This window comes from Salvia miltiorrhiza, chromosome 1 (assembly GCF_028751815.1).
Source record: "Salvia miltiorrhiza cultivar Shanhuang (shh) chromosome 1, IMPLAD_Smil_shh, whole genome shotgun sequence".
In the NCBI taxonomy this organism is placed as follows: domain Eukaryota; kingdom Viridiplantae; phylum Streptophyta; class Magnoliopsida; order Lamiales; family Lamiaceae; genus Salvia; species Salvia miltiorrhiza.
The window spans coordinates 23,604,882-23,622,881 of record NC_080387.1 but is presented as its reverse complement, the minus strand read 5'-3'; the positions used below and the strand labels follow the sequence as shown (position 1 = coordinate 23,622,881).

Here is an 18,000-nt window from a genome sequence, read left to right as displayed (position 1 = left end):
TATATATGTATATCATACCAGTTGTTTGATAAAATGCCTAAGAATATAAGTGAGATTTTACAAAACTTGATTTGTTTGACATTGTTATATTGTGTTGGTGTTTGTTATACATTTTGTGTTAGATTGTGTTGCTGATGAATTTGGTGATTGAAATATTTATAGTTGTTTTTTATTGTGTTGCTGATGAATTTGTTGATAGATTGCATTTCATCGAATATTAATTGGTTTATGACTTTTTTTATAGCTGTCCACATGTCGACGACTAATGGATGTATACGCTTGAGTGCCCTCGACGATAAAATGAGAAATAAAACTGTAACTGTCAGAATCCTACGCTTGTGGATTCAAAAGGACATGTCAGGCAAAAAAGGCATAGAAATGATTGTAGTCGACGAATGGGTAAAATTTTAGTGTAAATTCATTGTCATTCCAGTTTTAGACGAGATAATTCTCTTTCAAGTTTTAGACAAGATGATGCTCAGAAGTTAGAGATCTGATATGTCAAGTTTGCGACGAGATGATGCCCACAACTTGGTTGGTCTTAAAACTCCAAATGATACGATGTTCGATAAATTAGTTATGGTCTTTTAAATATCAGGCGATATTATTTTCATAATTAGTTATGCTTTTAGAAGTTCAGAATTATATGATACTCACAATTCAATTATGATTTTCAAACTCCATATAAAATTATGGTCAAATAGCAAAATAAAAAAAATAAAAAAAATTAATAAATCTTGTAACAACAAATGCAACAAATCAATCCTCCATCATACCAATGTCAAATTTAAATGTATTTCTACTCTTTTTTTTTTCTTACGGGTCAACTTTTTATACCAATGTGTATTTTTATGATCTCAACAAAATTAATAATTTAATTGCTAAAAGTTGTCAAGATTAATATAATTTAAAATGTATTACTAATTTAATTTAATTTAATTAATTATATAAATAATTTACATAAAAATTATTTTATATAATTATCATAAGAATAACATAAAATATATAAATTATCATCTGATTCGATTGTTAATGCTAATAATATCTAATGTCATTATGTCTCATAAATCTTTTATTTTTTAAGTGAGAACATAAATGGTTCGATAAACTGTAAGACGGCTGTGATGAAATCCAAAATTTTGTGTCTAACGATCTGATAGGTCCAAATTCGCTGCAAGATCAAACTCATAAATCATATCTAATACACTATCCATATCAATTCAACATATCATATTTCTTTATTTGTTCATTCCATTTCAATAAAAAATAATACACTCACACTCCCCTTTTTTTTTTTTGAAGAGAAAAAGGAACTATATTAATTCAAATCGGAAAGAGCAATATTCGAAAGCCAGATAGGAAAATCTGACTTCCAAATCATTACATCAGAATAAGACAAAGCTAGTCTAGCCAGTTCATGAGCAGCTCTATTAGCCTCACGACGAACATGTAAAAAATCCAACACCACCGTCTCACGAGCATGAACAAAAGCCTCATGCAAATCATCACACAAAGAGTCAGAACCATGGTAAGTATCATGAAGCAGATGGATCGTCAAGAGAGAATCCGAAAAAAGAACCACGGGGCCCAAATCTAACGACAAACACACTCCCACAGCGATGAGCATAGCATACAGCTCTCCAAGCAACACCGTTTCAGTAAACCCAACTGGCTGAGCTCCCGCCGCAACAATCTCCCCTCTATCGTTTCGAAAAATAAAACCCACTCCCAACCTGCAGCCATTCCCCTGGTACGCCACGTCAACATCCAATCGTAGCACATTCCTCGGCGGAGGGTACCAGAAGTCCACTCCCTCAGCAGGAAGGACCCGCCCCTCTATAGCTAGTTGCTCATTAGCTTTCTGGAAGAAACCCAGTCGTCTACTACTCTCCCCCACGTCCGCCACTCCCCAATCATTCTTATCACCATGTTTTTCACTGCACAACAGCCTCCAAATCGACCAGAGCATGAAAAACCACTCTGCCAATCGCTCAGCACCTCCCTTATCCAACACCATCTGGCTCAAATCAGCAAGAGAGAGAATTTTGAACTGCCCAATCCATTCCCAGAACACTGATTCCTTCCAGTACCCTCTAACCTTCTCACACCACACCAAAGCATGCTCCGTACTCCCCCAAGCTTGTTGACACCAAGAACAAAAGCCCAAAACCGGAACATGATGAGCGGCCATATTCCCGTTGGAAGCAACATAAACGTGAAGAGCTCTCCATGCAAAATGTTTAACTTTAGGAGGAACATTAAGCGCCCATATTTTCTTCCACCACGACGCTTCGGAGAAGGAAGAAGTGTTCGCCCTTGGCTCAAAAAAGTTGGTACCGCATAAATATCCCATTTTTACCGAATATCTTCCTCGCTCGTCGAATCCCCAATATCGTCTATCTTCAGTGGCTGTTTTATCCAAAGGGATAGAGCATATACTCTCCGCCACCACTTCAGGGAAACAAGCTAAGACGAAATCCTTATCCCAAGAACGATCTGTAGTCATCGTATCTGCCACCAAAAGACTATCCGTAGCTTCGCCATCCCATTTCCCAAAACCCGGAATCCATCTATCTCGATAGGCCTTTATAGAAGCACCATTGCCAACTCTCCATCTCAGCCCCTTAGCTAGCAACTCTCGCCCCCAATAGATTGAGCGCCAAGTATAAGAAGCATTGGGCGAAATAGAAGCCTCCATAATATCCCCATCTTTAAAATACCTTTGCTTAAGGACCTTTGCCAATAGGGAGTTTGGATGTTGTATAATACACTCACACTCCCCTTAAGGTGACTGAAATCCCCAACTTATTGGTTGAAAAAAAATATCTTCATTTCTCTATTTTATTTTATTTTACAAATATACTCTCCAAAAATATTAATTTATCATGATCTATTACATTGAGATGAAGGAAGATCATTCATGTTTGATCGTATTTTGGATTAAAATCTTATAGAGTTCGATCATCTAACACAAGACTTTGGATAAATATCTACAAAACTAATTAAATTGATCGATCAACCATAGTACCGAACTATGTTGACAATGTTGTATTGCATCCAAAAATAAAGAAAAAAAGAACATGCGTTGGGACCACCCCCACCCCAACTAAAAAGAAAAAAGAAAAAGAAATTATGGATCCACTCATCCAATACACTTGGTATTTTTTTGTTCTAAGTAATTTGGTACTTTTAGCACAAATTATAACATTAGTATCAAATGTACCACCGCCGAACGCGTGCCCAACCTGATTCGATTCGTCCAAATTAAGGATAATACAGTCCAAAATTGCAAAAAATGATCAAAATTTGTGTTTTTAAGACAGAGAGTCAAATATTGAGTTCCAATCCCCAATATGATTATATGAGTGCATATTTCCAAAAAAATAAATAATAAAAAAATATTAGTGGCTGGAGGATGATGGATCCCCTCATCCAAGCAAAAGTCCATCCAAAACCCAAGCCCAAGCCCCAAAAGAGGGAAAAAAAAAAGAAAAAAGAAAAAAAAAAGGGTAGGGTAGTTTGAACAGAAATCAGTTATGCAAGTTGATGTCATAAACCATAAATTATGGTGAGATAAGAATTAGATTTATGTAAGAAACACAAAGAGGGCATGTGATTGCACATGTTGATGGGCTCTCCCATCACACTCTTATGTTTCTTTTGGCACATGGATTATAAGCCATCCCCCAATACTCTGCCCCACTTCTATTTGCTCTTCTTCCCATTTTCATCCAATTCAACAACCTATGAGATTTTTTTAGATAAATGAGTGATTGGATGTGATAATGTTTCTCTTTTTACTTGGATGTGATAATGTTTTGGTGAGAGAAATGAGTAATTGAATGTGATAATGTTTCTTTTTTACTTGGATGTGATTATATTTTAGTGTGAAAGAAAGGATATTCTACAAGATTGTAGTGTGTCGCTTATTTGATTGTCTATATATGTGGCTACCCCTTTTTTGTATTGAAAATCTATAGTAACTCGTTATTTTTAGAATTACGATAGTCGTGTTGGGATAAACTACTTCAGTAATTATTGTTTCATTCTTTTTATTCTTAGATACTTGCACCTAGTAGGTACATCCAAGGTGTATGAAAACCTAATTTGCTAATTTTCGAGATGAGATGAGTGAGGATGAGAGAGTATATAAAGTAGACTTGGTATAGATAAGGATTGAGATATATATGAAGATAATAAATAATCATAGATAGTAGTATCAAATTTTAACTCATTGTCCAGAGGATATATAGTTAGATTTATGTTGTGCCTTCCAATAACATTGTTTTAACATAAATAGATACCAAAGCAATGTAAGTCTCATCACCAACATACTAAGGGATTCAAATCCTCAATCCTAACTAAGTTTACACAAGTCATTCCCTCTTCGACCATTTGAGGCACACTCCGGTGCATCCGGCCTAATTGAGGATTGGTGAATCCTCATTGGGATGTATGCATTCACCGTACATCCGGATGCACAAAAGTTTTTGCCCAGCAATTTTATACCATACTTTTATTTTCAAGATTCAAGAGGTTAGGATGAGGGGCAATATGGTCACTTCAATAGATCAAATGTTGCTTTATGTCTCATGCTGATACAGTAGTACAACAATCATGTGCAAACATATCCACTTCACACATATAACCCCCAAAACCTCTATATATACCACTCTATTTCTACATTGCTTCAAACACCTCATTTTCTCCTCTCTTTCATTCAATTTGTGCACTCAAAGAAATGGCTACCAAATTCATCTTCCTTCTGTATCTAATCTTTGCTGCCACCATTCTAGCACAGAAGCAGGTAATGCTACTACTTTTGTGGTAAAAACAAAAACAAAATTGTCTCATAATTTTGCATTAAGCTTATGATGACATCCTATTTATCTGATTACTATGATGATTTGTTTGGCTTCAATAATTGCAATATCTATGACTCCTCTCCACCTAGTTACATGCATGCTAGGATTCAAATTCTGAAAGTAAAAACAAAATTTAAGATATATATTATTAATGTGTAGGCCTCTAGCACCAAGCTACCAGCTTCCCAAGTGCATCCACAGGGGAACTTCCAAGTAAAACCAAAAACTTGTTATTCTCTTTTATCTACATTTTGCAAAGCTATTTACCCTCACTAATGTTTTTTTTGAACTCCTCTTACTGCAGTATGGTCAAAGTGAAGGGAGCCTCCGCCCTCAAGGTAAGTGCCGAACCACAAACATTATACTCATATGCACCAAAATGACAAGAAACTAAGTCGAAATCAATAAATTTCAAGAAAATCTAACCTTATTATGTCCATGGAGTTGCTTCTGATGCCTGAAAGATCTGTGAAACGAAGAAGATTAGATTAGATTAGATTAGATTAGATTAGATTAGATTAGATTAGATTAGATGGCTGTATATGCACTGTATTGAGTAATGTTTGAACGTTTGGCAGAGTGCGCGCCAAGATGCACCAACAGATGCTCAAAGACCGCATTCAAGAAGCCATGCATGTTCTTCTGCCAGAAATGCTGCGCCAAGTGCTTGTGCGTGCCCCCCGGCACCTACGGGAACAAGCAAGTATGCCCCTGCTACAACAACTGGAAGACCAAAAGGGGTGGCCCCAAATGCCCATGACTTACTTATGTTGTGAGTTTCTTGTTAGTTTCTCACGCAACTTTGTCATAACATATTACTAAGCTACTTATGTTATTTGATTGGTCTATGTATATGTATACTGCCCCATATTCAGCAGTAATGTAACGTGGCAGAGGAGAACTATATATTAGCAGTTTCTGCTAATATAAGAAAAAGTAGTGTTGCTTTCTCTTATTATCTACGCTCTGCCCAAAATCAACACAGATAATTGAGTTTCTTCTCAGCACAAAACAAATCTAAAAGAGCAAGTCAAAATAAATGAAATATGGGATGATGAGATGGGAAGCATAAGCATAGGCAAACACACTGTCCGAATTTCAGCTATATCTACAAAAACTGTGAGCAAACAATGAAAACAGAAATAGTACAACACTAAAAAACTCTACACCTAAATCAGACAGTATGTTTGTTCCTCTAAAAATGAAGTAAACAGCAGAGTAAGGCAAATCGACATAGATTTCACCTTCTATTCCTCCATGCTGATACTGAGAGAAGGGGTCGATCTTGCCAGCAAATCACCACGCAACCGTTGTCCTCTTTGATCTTATAACCATCACAGTTATAACTCTGCAGCAATCTCTTTGCCTGCAGCATAGCATAATAGCTTAGAGGAACATTTCCAAAACCAGCTAACTCGAATCTTTGGTTCCACTTCTCAAGCCTTTCATGCCTCTGCTTCCTCTCGGCCCCCTCACACGCTATAATATTCTTGATCTCCTCACCGAATAACATCTTCTCCATCTTCAATCTCTCGATAGATGCTCTTGGCAACGCAGACTCCAAGCAATCAAACAAAGCAGCATAGAAGTACAATGACTCCGACAGCCTCTCCATCAAGCTCTTCCCATTGTGGTCAGAATCTTGCTCCGTCACCACCATAACTTTGGGAGACAGACCCCACAGAGTGCTGAGATAGCCATCAATCTTAGGTGAGGAGGGCACGGCTGGTGAGGGCATCGAAGACAATGGCGATGAAGAGGCAGAATCAGTACTTGGACTATAACCATTAACCATATCCTTCTCAAGCAACTCCCCTAAAGTGCCTTGATTCATCTGCGCAGCCCTTTGCAAGTGCACGCCTATGCCTTTCATAGGCGCCAACGGGGACCTGTTCCCACCGGCATCACAGTTAGAAGCTAGCAATGTATGCAGCTGCATTATCGAACTAATTGCTAGAGCCTCCCCTGTTTTAACTCGTAGCTTCTCAACATCAAGATCCTCCAATTTGCTCACAACGGGGTTGAACTGAAACGGTAAGTCGAGCTTCTCAGCCTCCTCAATCAAGACATGAGCAGTCTGCTCCAACACCTCCCTCTTCTGATGGATCCCCGTGATCCTCAGATGAGGCGGCCCCTCAGGCCGAGCACTCAGGTCTCGGATGAGGGCACACCACTGTGTTGGCTCAGTCGCGTTCAAGTCAATCACATGAACCATCTTCTCCCCTTCCATGGCCTCAATGATGGCCTGGTTACTAATCACAAATGCCACCTTCATAAACGGCAAGAACTCGAAAAACATCTTCCTAACATGGATTTCTTCGGCCACAACCGATATTCTAGTCGAGCGAAAGGCCTTGTATACGCCCGGCCAGGCTCGAAGGATCCTATCAGCGAGAGCCTCTGAGAAATAGGAGGCGATTCGCTGCATTGTGTCGCCATCAGGCGACGCAAGATGGGATATTTGATCAAGGGCTATGTTCGCGTTCTCAAGGCTGCCTGATGCGACATGGTTTGCGCAAGTGATTAGCAAATGGATTAGGTATAATCCTCTCTCTTCAGGCTTGAGATCCTTGAGCCATGGATAAGGTGACATTAAGCTAGGCGGAGACGATGACGACATCATCGGAAACATTTGCAGCGGAGATGAGGTAACAGATGAAGATCCGTCTTCTTGAAACATTAGTGCAAAGCAGGCAATTTACGAATTGAATTAAGGAAATTGCCTGAAACAGGACGAAATGATGCGTATGAATTGAGGTTGTTGAGAATTAAAGCTTAAAATCAAAGTAAAGCACGAAAACAGAGCAAGGGAATTGAATTTGAAAAACTCACCAATCAAGCGAAGAAATCCGAATTCACAGCCATGCAAGCTCCGTGTATTAATTGGTTGTGGATTGAGAGTGAGAGAGAGGGGTTTTGGAATCGGTGGGATTTAAGGAAGAGAAAAAGGATTAGCGAGTGTTTGTTAGATGGCAGCGTAGTGGTGAGAGAGGATTTTGTCGTGAGCGGGTTTGAAGGAATATGGAATTTGTGAGAACAAGTGCCCATTTTTGAATTTTGTTCTCATTCTTTGTCTATCTACGATATCTCTTGTCATTTTCTCTCTTTTCACACTAATCTTTCGCTTTTTCCTCGATAACATAAAAAAGAAAAATAAATTCAACAATTTCTCAAAAACATAACGCATTTCTCATCCTTTACTACATCAATCAATTCACATTTCAAGTGGTATATTTGGATACATCGTATATTTTTTTTGTCTTGAATCATCACTATAAGAAATGTATGCTAGTGGGTATATAAAATATATCAATATTGAGTTTAATTAGTTTTAACCCATCACATAATCTAACACAAGCTTTTAGTATTATTTCTCAACATTCGGGTCAACAGATCCGATCACCTACCCACCGTTGGCAAACATAACGTGTCCATCACTGATGTGACAATTGTAATTAGAGTAAGATAATTTTAATTAGAGTAAGATTTATTAATTCTCCTTCCTAATTAACATTGTCACATCAGTGGTGGGCACGTTATGTTTGCCCATGGTGGGTAGGTGATCGGTTCTGTTCGTGTCAATATTAATTATTTGTAGAAATCACTATTGATGCCTATTAATTTCACTATATTGCTAAATTTGATTACCTTTCAATTCATAATGAGGTGGTCTTGGGTACACCCGGGTGTACCGTAAACCGAGTTATACCTTCACTTAAATTTTGACCCGCACTCTGATTTGAATCCATACCCTAATTCAATCCATATAAATAATACTCCCTCCGTCCCACTTCAATTGGCACACTTGCCTTTTTTGTTTGTCCCACTTCAACTGGCACTTTCCAAAAATAGCATGTGGTCCCTACCTTCTCTACATACATTAAACAAATGGCACCCACCCACTTTACACACTCAACCCTTTATTCTTAATCTCCGTGTCCAAAGTAAAAGTGTCAATTGAAGTGGGACGAAGGGAGTATTATTCTAGGTACAGATCAACCCGATTGTACGATTGTGATTCAAATTTTATTAAGGATTTAGTCATTATCTTCAGTGTTTCCGACCTCAACTCCTATGCTTGCTGCCGACCCTTAATACCATACATAAACGGCCGTTTAAATACTAACATTCATTCTACATTGGAGGAAGCATGAAAATTCTAAGAGATAAATTTTTTAAAAATACTTGTAATTTCAGCCTAGTCTGCTTTATGTAATGCCACCATTGGCGGAATCATTTCCATTTCATTGCATAATGCGAGACATGTTATTCAAAGTTGATTTCGATTTTAGTTGATAGATGGATGATACTACAATTATTTTGACAAGATATTTGATTGACCTTTTTTTGTGTTGGGGATGTGAATTCTATTTGATAATTAGAGCAAAAGATTAGCCCGAAAACTTGATAATTTTTACAAATCTGACCAAGCTCATTTCAGAAGATATTTTGCATCCAATTAAAAAGTTCAAAGCAACCATTTCTTGAAGTCACATCATGGAAAACAAAAAATAAACGAAAGATGGACAACATAGAATTGTCACAATCTAGTACTCTTGTTTTCTAATTGCTTTGGCAGGATCAACAAGAAATTGACTCCCCTCTCTCTCTCTCACACACACACACACAAAGAGAGAGAGAGAGAGAATGACCCATATGTTTATGTTTTGTAATAGGAGCTACTTTTTAATGTGGTATATTTGTCATGACATAAGGTGGAAGGGGAATCAAGGGGTGCCTAAAGTGTTGAATATTCTTGAAGCATCACTAAGCTCCAAACATGACCTAACAAAGACAAACAATGTGCCATCAGTAGTTTGTGAATTGCAAGAAATTCTCATACATACTTCCAACCACTGTTTTTGTTTCTCATGCACCTTCAAATTGATATTATCGGCTCTTTCAACCAACCATCCAAATTCACACCATCACATATTTGATGAATTTGCCACTCACCCCCTTTTCACCTACTTCCGGTAAATTTATTTTTTATTTTTACCAAAAAAAAAAAATAGGACAATAAAGTCACTACAAACTTCAAACAATTTCTTTCAAGAGAGCGATGACATCAAAATCTAACTAGTGAATTATATTTTGTTACATAAACTGTGATTGTTTTTATACTAGTAATACATATTCTTTTACAGTATTTGCCATGCTGAACATGTAATTTGCCAAACCAACTGTAACTTCTTTTTTCTCACAAAAAACCCTTTCATTTGCCATCTTACATCGGAAACTTTTTTGCCTTTTTGTTGGGGATTGAGAGATCAAGATTCGTAGTCTCTCTATTTATAAAGAAGATGAGTAATACTAAGCTACAAGACATGTGGAAAACAGGAAACTTCATTTTAGTAAATAATAATATAACCAACAACAAGAGGAGGAACAAGAAAATCTTGAAAGAAAAACAGTGTTACAAAATTTTGTTGGTAATTGAGAACAGGGGGCTGTTTGTATTATAATGGCATGTGGATAACATGAGACTTTGGACAGAAATCATATAATCCCAAAAAAATCGATAAGAACGGAGGACGAAATCTGGAAAGCTTAAGGATTTGCAAGCGATAAGGGAGTTGTTAGCTTCTCCAATCGATCTCACATCTGCACCGTTAGGTACCTAAAACAAGAAATTCAACAGCTGGTTAGTGCTTTAGTAGCTATTGTTCTTGCTGAGCCTACCATTTTGGACACAATCTAAAAAATAACTGCATTCTGCAAAAACAAATACAGTTGCTTTGACTTAAATAACTCTTCTTGAACAGCTACTACTTGTAATACAGGCACTGACAATGAATGTGTTTCATAGAATGCTAGTGCATGTAATGAGGTAGGATGGTTATCGAAATTCATAGACCTCAACTGTTAATATTTACTAAGAGAAATTGTTTATCTTGCAGATTCAGTAATGAGAGGATCCATTCATGTAATCTTGCACTTAGGAGTACAGATAAATGATTTTTTTGCATAACAACAAGATATATTCTACGATTTAAATAGTATGAATATTGAACGGTCAAACTCACCCTTATAACTTCCTTGGCGCAGCTGAGAAAGGGAGACGGCAACCTGAGCGCCAACCCGTGCATTATTTTTCACAAGAGCAATGTCTAATACTCTATTAAGGAAAAGTCATGATGAAATGAAACAAAGCAGTTAAATCTTGAGTAGTAAAAGAGAGTTTGAATCATGTTAGGCGTTCATTGATTATTAATGGTAGCATACTTTAGTCTCTATTTATCTGTACATTTGATTATGAAGATAAAGGAACTTGACAAAGAATACTTGCAGTGAGGGAGGCTCCCCCAGTCAGCTCGTTCACTCTAGCAAGTAAAAATGGAGTTTCACTGCTGCCAGTAATATTCTGCTCCCTGTATCACACCTCTACCATTGTCATCAGCTTGTTCAGAATAAGAATGAATAAGAAATTAAGATCTAAACTATTTCAAGATCTTTCAAAGATAAGACAATAAAAAACAGACTACCGAGCTTCCTTGAGAGCTTTCTGTATTGCTGACTCGATTAAGTTTCCTGAAGCAGAATGTTCGCTTGGAATAGGAACTGATATAAGAATTCCAGTCCTCAGCATAAGACTATTGTGTGCTTCTGAGAAGTTTGAGAACATCAAATCAGTATGGTAATACAAAATAATGGGATAACAATGAGACAAAGTTAGAAACCAACACCTATTAGTCGAGCACATTCCTTGGGTGAGTCAACACGACAAGGTGCCTGTACTTTCCGGAAAACATCATTAGCAGATTAAAGAATGAGTTAACAACTTAAGAGACCGAAAATTGGCATAAGAATATACTTACACAGCTGAAAATTAATAAAAGACATTAGGATTATATCAAAATCGGCACCTCAAGTTTCCATGAGTTATCAAAAAGCCCATATAATGTTGCGTGGATTGGCCTAGACTAACGGTTCTATCAGAGACTCACTACGTTTTTTGAATTTGACCAATATGATAAACCACAAAATACTAAACAGAGGTGTATCTTGATCAAAGGGCAAAGCCCATTAGGAATGCTTTAGACTTTATTTAAGTTATGAAACTTCTTTTGTGAAGAACTGTATGAGGTAATTATAAAATGACAAAAAGACATTGTTGCTTATAATGCTGATCCATGTAAAATTTTGGCATATTTCATGATAATTTAGCTCGAGGGACTTTGAACCTTTTTGGTAGAGCTGTAAACAGCACTCATAATGAATATAACATCCAGCTTAACATATGAGAGGAGCTACCTTGCAGCCACTCTTTTCAGTGAAGAAGGCAGGGAACTCACTGGTCTGATATGCAGCAGCACAAACTCCTTGTGTTTCCTGTATTCCATCAAAGGATTATACTTTATAACAAGGGTGTAATATTAGTCACAGACACTTGAATGAAACGGGTTTAGTTGACCAAATTTTGTGAACCATCTGAATAATAGGTAGACAGTAACATTTCTGACAATGACTATTGGAGTTATACTTCTGCACCCATATAATACATTAGTGTTTAAACTACTTTCCGTCCACGATGTTAGTATGTGAGTTTATCTTACAAGAGACCTACTAAATGGTGATAATCATACAGTAGTTAAAGGACAGTTACCAAATATTCCAGTGTTCTAGGAATATCTAATATTGATTTCACACCAGCAGAAACTACAGCAACGGGTGTCCTTCCCAACTCCACAAGATCAGAAGAAATATCCATAGCTGTAACAGATATGCAAAAAATATAAATATGCCGTCAGCTAATCAATATTAAGACTTTATTCGATATCATGCATATTAGGAGAAAAGTGTGGTCTTTAAGGACCTAAACAACAGTATTTGTTTCTTTTATATATATAAATTTTAAATCAGACAATTGTAACACAGGCAAAGCCCTGAGTCATAAATTAATACAAGTCGATGTTCGCCCTAGATACCCATAAAAATCTTTATGTGGTAGTGTCAATAGATTAAGGAACAAAATCCTAGCATAACAAACTCAACAAAGTTCCACTGATCTACTAGCCAATCAAATTCAGAGACTCTCAGCAATTTAAATATGGTAAGACGATCATTATTTGTCCCAGTCTCTTTACATTCCTAGATCTTGAGACTAGAGCAAGTTTTCATTGAATTAACCTTAACCCCACAGAAAAATAACAATGTTCCTTTAATGAATATTATCAGAAGTGCTCATCACTTACTAAAAGAGGTAGCCAGCTCAAAGCTAGTACAATTTTAATTCTGAAATCTATAAAAAAGTATTTGATGATAATCCATACAGGCCACAATTATCTGAAATCTCAATCAATCAAGCATCAGTTCAAGATTGGGAAATCCAGAGTAATCAGAGCATAATGCATGTTATTTAGCATCTTCAATGTATAAGCAGTACATAAATAACTTACTACTTTCTCCATGTCTATGAACTCCCCCAATACCACCAGTAACAAATATTGGGATTTCAACCTGCACAGTGAGCATATACAATTTACAAATTAATTTTTATTTGAAAGAAGAAAAGAATCACAAAATTTGAGTAGGCATGGTATGGTTACCATGGATGCGAAAAACATTGTTGCTGAAACAGTAGTGGCGCCATTCCCTCCTGTGGCTACCTGGAAAAGGTGCCCCAAATTAGGTTTAAAATTGTAAATCCTAGCTTAGGATATGAGAAGAAGAATCCGTTTCTACAATTAATACATGTCACAAAAAAGTTTTGCAAGTAAGTATTATATTCCTCCGGGTAATATAAATAATATTTGTGGTATAAATATTTTTTAGTAACATCTCTGGCCGCAGGGGCATTAACAACACGACATTACAATGGGCTACGCTAGAAAATCCATGTAAATTCGCCACGGTTCCGCCAAAATGACAACCCAAAGTTATTAGAAAAGTGTATTGAACCATCTTTTTAACTTTTAAAATTTTCTTTTCCCAAAGAAAAGATACACTACAGCTTTCTCAATTGGAGACATTATGTCCTCATTGCATTCTTTCCTATGCAATACTGCCCGGTACATTTCTCCCAAGGCGGCTCTACTCTGTCACTTTAACATGTTGTTAACATTCCATTAAACCCACTTACTAACATTTAAAGTTGCTTTTACCAACCAATGTAGAAGATTACATTTTTTAAAATGAAAAATCTTGAAGGAGATCCTCACAAATTTTTTAAAATTGAAAAGTTTAAAGTCATATGATTAAGATTCTGCTCTACTTCTGTGCAGCCAAAGTGATAACACTTCAAACATCTTTAACTTAAACTATCAAAGGCCATGGACATGTAATATTAACTCAGTACTAAATACTCACAACATGTGCAATGTCCCTGCGAGCTGTCTTTCGAGCTTTTCTTCCTAGAATAGCGAGCCTTTCAAGTTCTTCTGGAGATAAACCTTAGAATATAATGCTACACATTAGGCATTCTCTACCATTTATTTTTCCATCCCATTCGGTTAAGAAACAGCGTAGTAACAAATTACCAGATAGAAAAGGATTAGAAAAAAAAATGCACAAGTAGATAGAAACTTAGTTCCTAAATTCAAAGGTAGAAAAAGAAAATGCACAAGTTGATAGAAACTTAGTTCCTAAATTAAAAGGGGGGAAACACTCTATCTGTAAAATGAAAACTGTAAAAAAGGACTGTAAATTATAATATGATGAAATTTAATCTACTACCCGATCCTTACTAAAACACATTATGTCTGACTAGACAACACGAGGAAGATGATTATACACTAGACATCATATATTAACATCTATAGAAATTAAGTTACAAATTTTATATATTTCTGTCAATTCCTTAATGAGACCTCTTATATACCACCATAATCCTTTGGTATCAACAAATTTTCACTTTAGATCCATGCCTAATAACCTTATATCACTTCTTTGGGGTTAGCTCACACCATTCATGAATACAATTTTAATTTTGTATATAGAAACTTAATGCTTTTATTTCAATATTGAATAGGAAAAACAAGCAAGAAACAAAGGCAATGCAAAGTAAAGGGAAAAAACAAAGTCATGGACAGAACACCTATGCAAGGTACACCATCCAAAATAGCAATAGTGGCAGGTTGAGCTCCATTCTGTCTTACTATGGCCTCCACCTCTTTAGCTGTCTCCAAATTCTGAGGATATGGCATTCCTATTGAACAAGATAGATGAAGGGGGTGAATGATATTCATTTTACAAGTACGAGCAATGAAATTTATATCACGTAATCAGCAAGTGCAAAAACAAGAAGTCCAGGTATTAAACAACATTGCAAACACCAAAACATAAGTAATATGGTACAAGACATGACTGAAGTATGTCCTAGGGTAACCTACCAATCACATTGTAAAGAAACGCATACAACCAAAATGTAAATAATATAAAGCCAAAACAAAAATCCAGTATTAACATTGATCACTAATATAGTCAAACATCCACATTCAAACCAAAGATGCATTCCAAAACGAATTTAGAATTACATGCAATCCCACAAAAAGTTCACCACAACCACTCTCCTTGCCCCTGATCACAATTGGAATTTCCAAATACCAACCACGAAGAATGAGAGCAAAATGCCGATCACTCTCATTTACTTATAGTAGTACTATCAATCCACAACAGAACAGCAAACTCTGGAAATTGATGGTGTAAACTTTTCTTCATACCATGAGAAATTATTGTAGATTCAAGAGCAACCACCGGTTTCCCAAGCGACAGAGCTTCTGAAACTTCTCGGGATATCTTGACTACCCCTTCACCCTAAATAATTTTATGTAAACGTAATCGGTGACGGTCGACTTAGAAGAAACTTTGAAACGCCAAGACGCCATTGGAGTGGGAATATGGGGGCTTAATTTTATGTAAACTTTGTTGTTGAGTAGAAATAGTACCTTTGGAGTGGGAATATGGGGGCTTAAGTGTTTGTGGAGGCTGCTGATTCTGGAGAGAGCCCAAGACGCCATTGCTATTCTCTATCAGCGCTTTGCTTCCACACTTCTTTCACAGACTTCTTTATTCAAACCTCTCACCAACTTTCACTTATTTTATTTTGGGTTAATTAGGCCAAAAATCATGAACTTTGGGCCCATTACCAAATTTTTCATGAACTTTTTTTTTATCGAATTTTCCATGAACTTAAGGGCGTGAACAATTTTGCCATGCTTTTTTGCTCCGGTGAACCTCCGAGCCGACGTGTCGCTTACATGGTAATATCAAGCTGACCTGTCGCCTACATAATAATACCGAGCTGACCTGTCGCCTACGTGGTAATACCGAGCTGACCTGTCGCCTATGTGGTAATACCGAGCTGATGTGGCACGTATGTGGCAGAGCAGAGCAGAGTCGGCAGAGTAGAGCAGAGTAGGCAGAGCTGAGTCGTAGATGATCACTATTTTATTAGCAACAAAAATACCGCAACTAACACGGTGTAATCGTAGCACAGAAATAGCAAGCAGAGTATCGTATCCACAGAGACTGTAAAACGAAATTACTTTATCTATCTCCTAAACAGACTCTCACAGTATGCAGGTAAACGAAAGCAGGAAGGTTTAATTAACTTAAACTAAAACGCAAATAACAATAATTAAAAACACGTAGGAAAATTCGAATATTAAAAGACAACTGATCCTAGGGTAGTAAATTCATTAACTAAATCCACATAATAAATCTATTAATCCTATGTACCAGTTTAATCCAGTTATGATGAGAGATCACTTAATTAATCAATCACTCTCGCTAGAGCAGCAACGATCGTAGATTAGTAAATTATCTATCTCCGTTAGGTCTCAAGAAAATCTACTAACTCCCAATAGCTCATAAGAATAGCTCCCTATGATCCACCTATGTCCGCTAGGTCTCAAGGTTAAAATCATATCATACATTCCTGAATCCGCTAAACAGTTATCTCCGCTAGGTCTCAAACCGAATAGCTAAACATGCAAACTATTGATCAGATAATTCACAAGAAATTAAGCACCAGAAATTATGAATCATAAACTGGAAGGCACAAAGGTATTAACAAATAAATCACATAAATTCAATCAACTATTTACAAACCCTAGAATCAGCTAAAGGGAACTAGCCAGACATGCTGAAATAAAACATAAACATAATTAAGAAGAATGCAATTATAAAAACTAAATTGTATAAAAACCTAATGAAAACGATTGTAGCGGCTTGAATCTTCAGTCTTGATCCAAACCTTGAAAACTAGAAAGCAATAAAATTCTGAAAGCTAGAAAACTAAAAAATAAAGTCTGGGAACCCTAGATAGGTCAAAAGAAGACCTATTTATAGTTTTAGGGTAAAACAGAGAGTTCTAATTCGAAAATAATACTGAAAAACGGAAATTTCTGCAAAATCGGACGTCCGGCGACCCGCCCGGCGATCTATCCGGCGGTCGCCGGCTCTAGCATGAAAATCCTCCACTCGGCGGCGATCGCCGCCTACAATCCAACGCCCCAGAAGTCTCGGCGACCGGACCGGCGATCGCCGGCCAGGTCGCCGGCTTCAATGCAAAAACTCTTCTTCGAGCGGCGTTCATTGCCCAGGTCGCCGGCTAGGTCGCCGGACACCCGCTGTATGATCCGTTGCCTCGTTTTTCGCGCCCTTCGAGCTTGATTCTTCGATTCTTTCACCCGGTGCACTCCTACTCAACTTTTGGATCTTCATTGTCCAACTTTAACTTTCAACAACTCTCAAACCTATCAAAATAAAGCCAAAACCATACCCAAACTTAATATCCCAAAAGAATATGAAACTTAAACAAAAGATATCACAACCAAGCATAATTCTAGCACTTTGAACACTTAAACACGGTTAAAAACAATGCAAAATGAGTGTTTATCAATAGAGTCGAGCAGAGTTGAGTCGGGCAAAGTCGGCAGAGCTGCCTCTGGCAAGGCTTAGTCAGCTCTGGAATTGAAGAATACTTTGCTCTGAAATTGAAGAATACTTAGTCAGCTTTGGAATTGAAGAATTCTGTCGTCGACCCGTCGTCCTTCTCCACCACCACACCTCTTTCTCCATCGGCCTCCCCCACCACCATCACCAGATCCGCCGCCCCCTCCGCTCCTCCACCCCATCACCAGAGCTCCGCCATCGTTGACCACCATCTCCTCCTGCATTGCTATCATCTTCT

General features: G+C 37.2%; 3 protein-coding genes across 5 annotated transcripts; 1 reads left to right on the top strand and 2 right to left on the bottom strand.

Annotated features, from left to right (window-relative positions):
* The first annotated feature begins 4,618 nt into the window (after positions 1-4,618).
* On the top strand, positions 4,619-5,825 carry LOC131007082 (protein GAST1-like). 2 transcript variants are annotated; one of them, XM_057934224.1, is made up of 4 exons: positions 4,619-4,807; positions 5,025-5,078; positions 5,170-5,203; positions 5,444-5,825. In XM_057934224.1, the coding sequence occupies exons 1-4, from the start codon at positions 4,742-4,744 to the stop codon at positions 5,623-5,625; spliced, it is 336 nt and encodes a 111-aa protein (XP_057790207.1). In that variant the 5' UTR covers positions 4,619-4,741; the 3' UTR covers positions 5,626-5,825. The 2 variants fall into 2 exon arrangements, with proteins under 2 accessions (XP_057790207.1, XP_057790208.1); XM_057934225.1 differs by lacking the exon at positions 5,025-5,078 and having other exon boundaries at positions 4,676-4,807.
* A 76-nt stretch (positions 5,826-5,901) lies between these two features.
* LOC131007081 (scarecrow-like protein 3) lies at positions 5,902-8,107 on the bottom strand. The gene is made up of 2 exons (XM_057934223.1): positions 7,698-8,107; positions 5,902-7,588 (listed from the first exon to the last, which is right to left on the bottom strand). Exon 2 carries the CDS (start codon positions 7,543-7,545, stop codon positions 6,106-6,108), a length of 1,440 nt encoding a protein of 479 aa, XP_057790206.1. The 5' UTR covers positions 7,546-7,588; positions 7,698-8,107; the 3' UTR covers positions 5,902-6,105.
* Positions 8,108-10,193: 2,086 nt separating this feature from the next.
* LOC131007080 (pseudouridine-5'-phosphate glycosidase) lies at positions 10,194-15,909 on the bottom strand. 2 transcript variants are annotated; one of them, XM_057934221.1, is made up of 13 exons: positions 15,752-15,909; positions 15,527-15,620; positions 14,902-15,012; positions 14,175-14,257; positions 13,415-13,474; positions 13,265-13,325; positions 12,472-12,578; positions 12,120-12,197; positions 11,552-11,597; positions 11,351-11,471; positions 11,151-11,236; positions 10,892-10,975; positions 10,194-10,485 (listed from the first exon to the last, which is right to left on the bottom strand). In XM_057934221.1, exons 1-13 carry the CDS (start codon positions 15,821-15,823, stop codon positions 10,478-10,480), a joined length of 1,011 nt encoding a protein of 336 aa, XP_057790204.1. In that variant the 5' UTR covers positions 15,824-15,909; the 3' UTR covers positions 10,194-10,477. The 2 variants fall into 2 exon arrangements, with proteins under 2 accessions (XP_057790204.1, XP_057790205.1); XM_057934222.1 differs by lacking the exon at positions 10,194-10,485 and having other exon boundaries at positions 10,889-10,983; positions 11,091-11,236; positions 15,752-15,890.
* Between the last annotated feature and the right edge of the window lie 2,091 nt (positions 15,910-18,000).

What these genes read in the sequence shown, in the direction of transcription:
- LOC131007082 (XM_057934224.1), top strand. Translation starts at nt 4,742, where the DNA reads ATGGCTACCAAATTCATCTTCCTTCTGTATCTAATCTTTGCTGCCACC. An exon ending in CCATTCTAGCACAGAAGCAG is followed by an intron (nt 4,808 to 5,024) that starts GTAATGCTACTA and finishes ATTAATGTGTAG; the next exon opens with GCCTCTAGCACCAAGCTACC. An exon ending in ATCCACAGGGGAACTTCCAA is followed by an intron (nt 5,079 to 5,169) that starts GTAAAACCAAAA and finishes CTCTTACTGCAG; the next exon opens with TATGGTCAAAGTGAAGGGAG.
- LOC131007081 (XM_057934223.1), bottom strand. Translation starts at nt 7,545, where the DNA reads ATGTTTCAAGAAGACGGATCTTCATCTGTTACCTCATCTCCGCTGCAA.
- LOC131007080 (XM_057934221.1), bottom strand. Translation starts at nt 15,823, where the DNA reads ATGGCGTCTTGGGCTCTCTCCAGAATCAGCAGCCTCCACAAACACTTA. An exon ending in CAATGTTTTTCGCATCCATG is followed by an intron (nt 13,326 to 13,414) that starts GTAACCATACCA and finishes CTCACTGTGCAG; the next exon opens with GTTGAAATCCCAATATTTGT. An exon ending in CTGAAAAGAGTGGCTGCAAG is followed by an intron (nt 11,598 to 12,119) that starts GTAGCTCCTCTC and finishes CGGAAAGTACAG; the next exon opens with GCACCTTGTCGTGTTGACTC.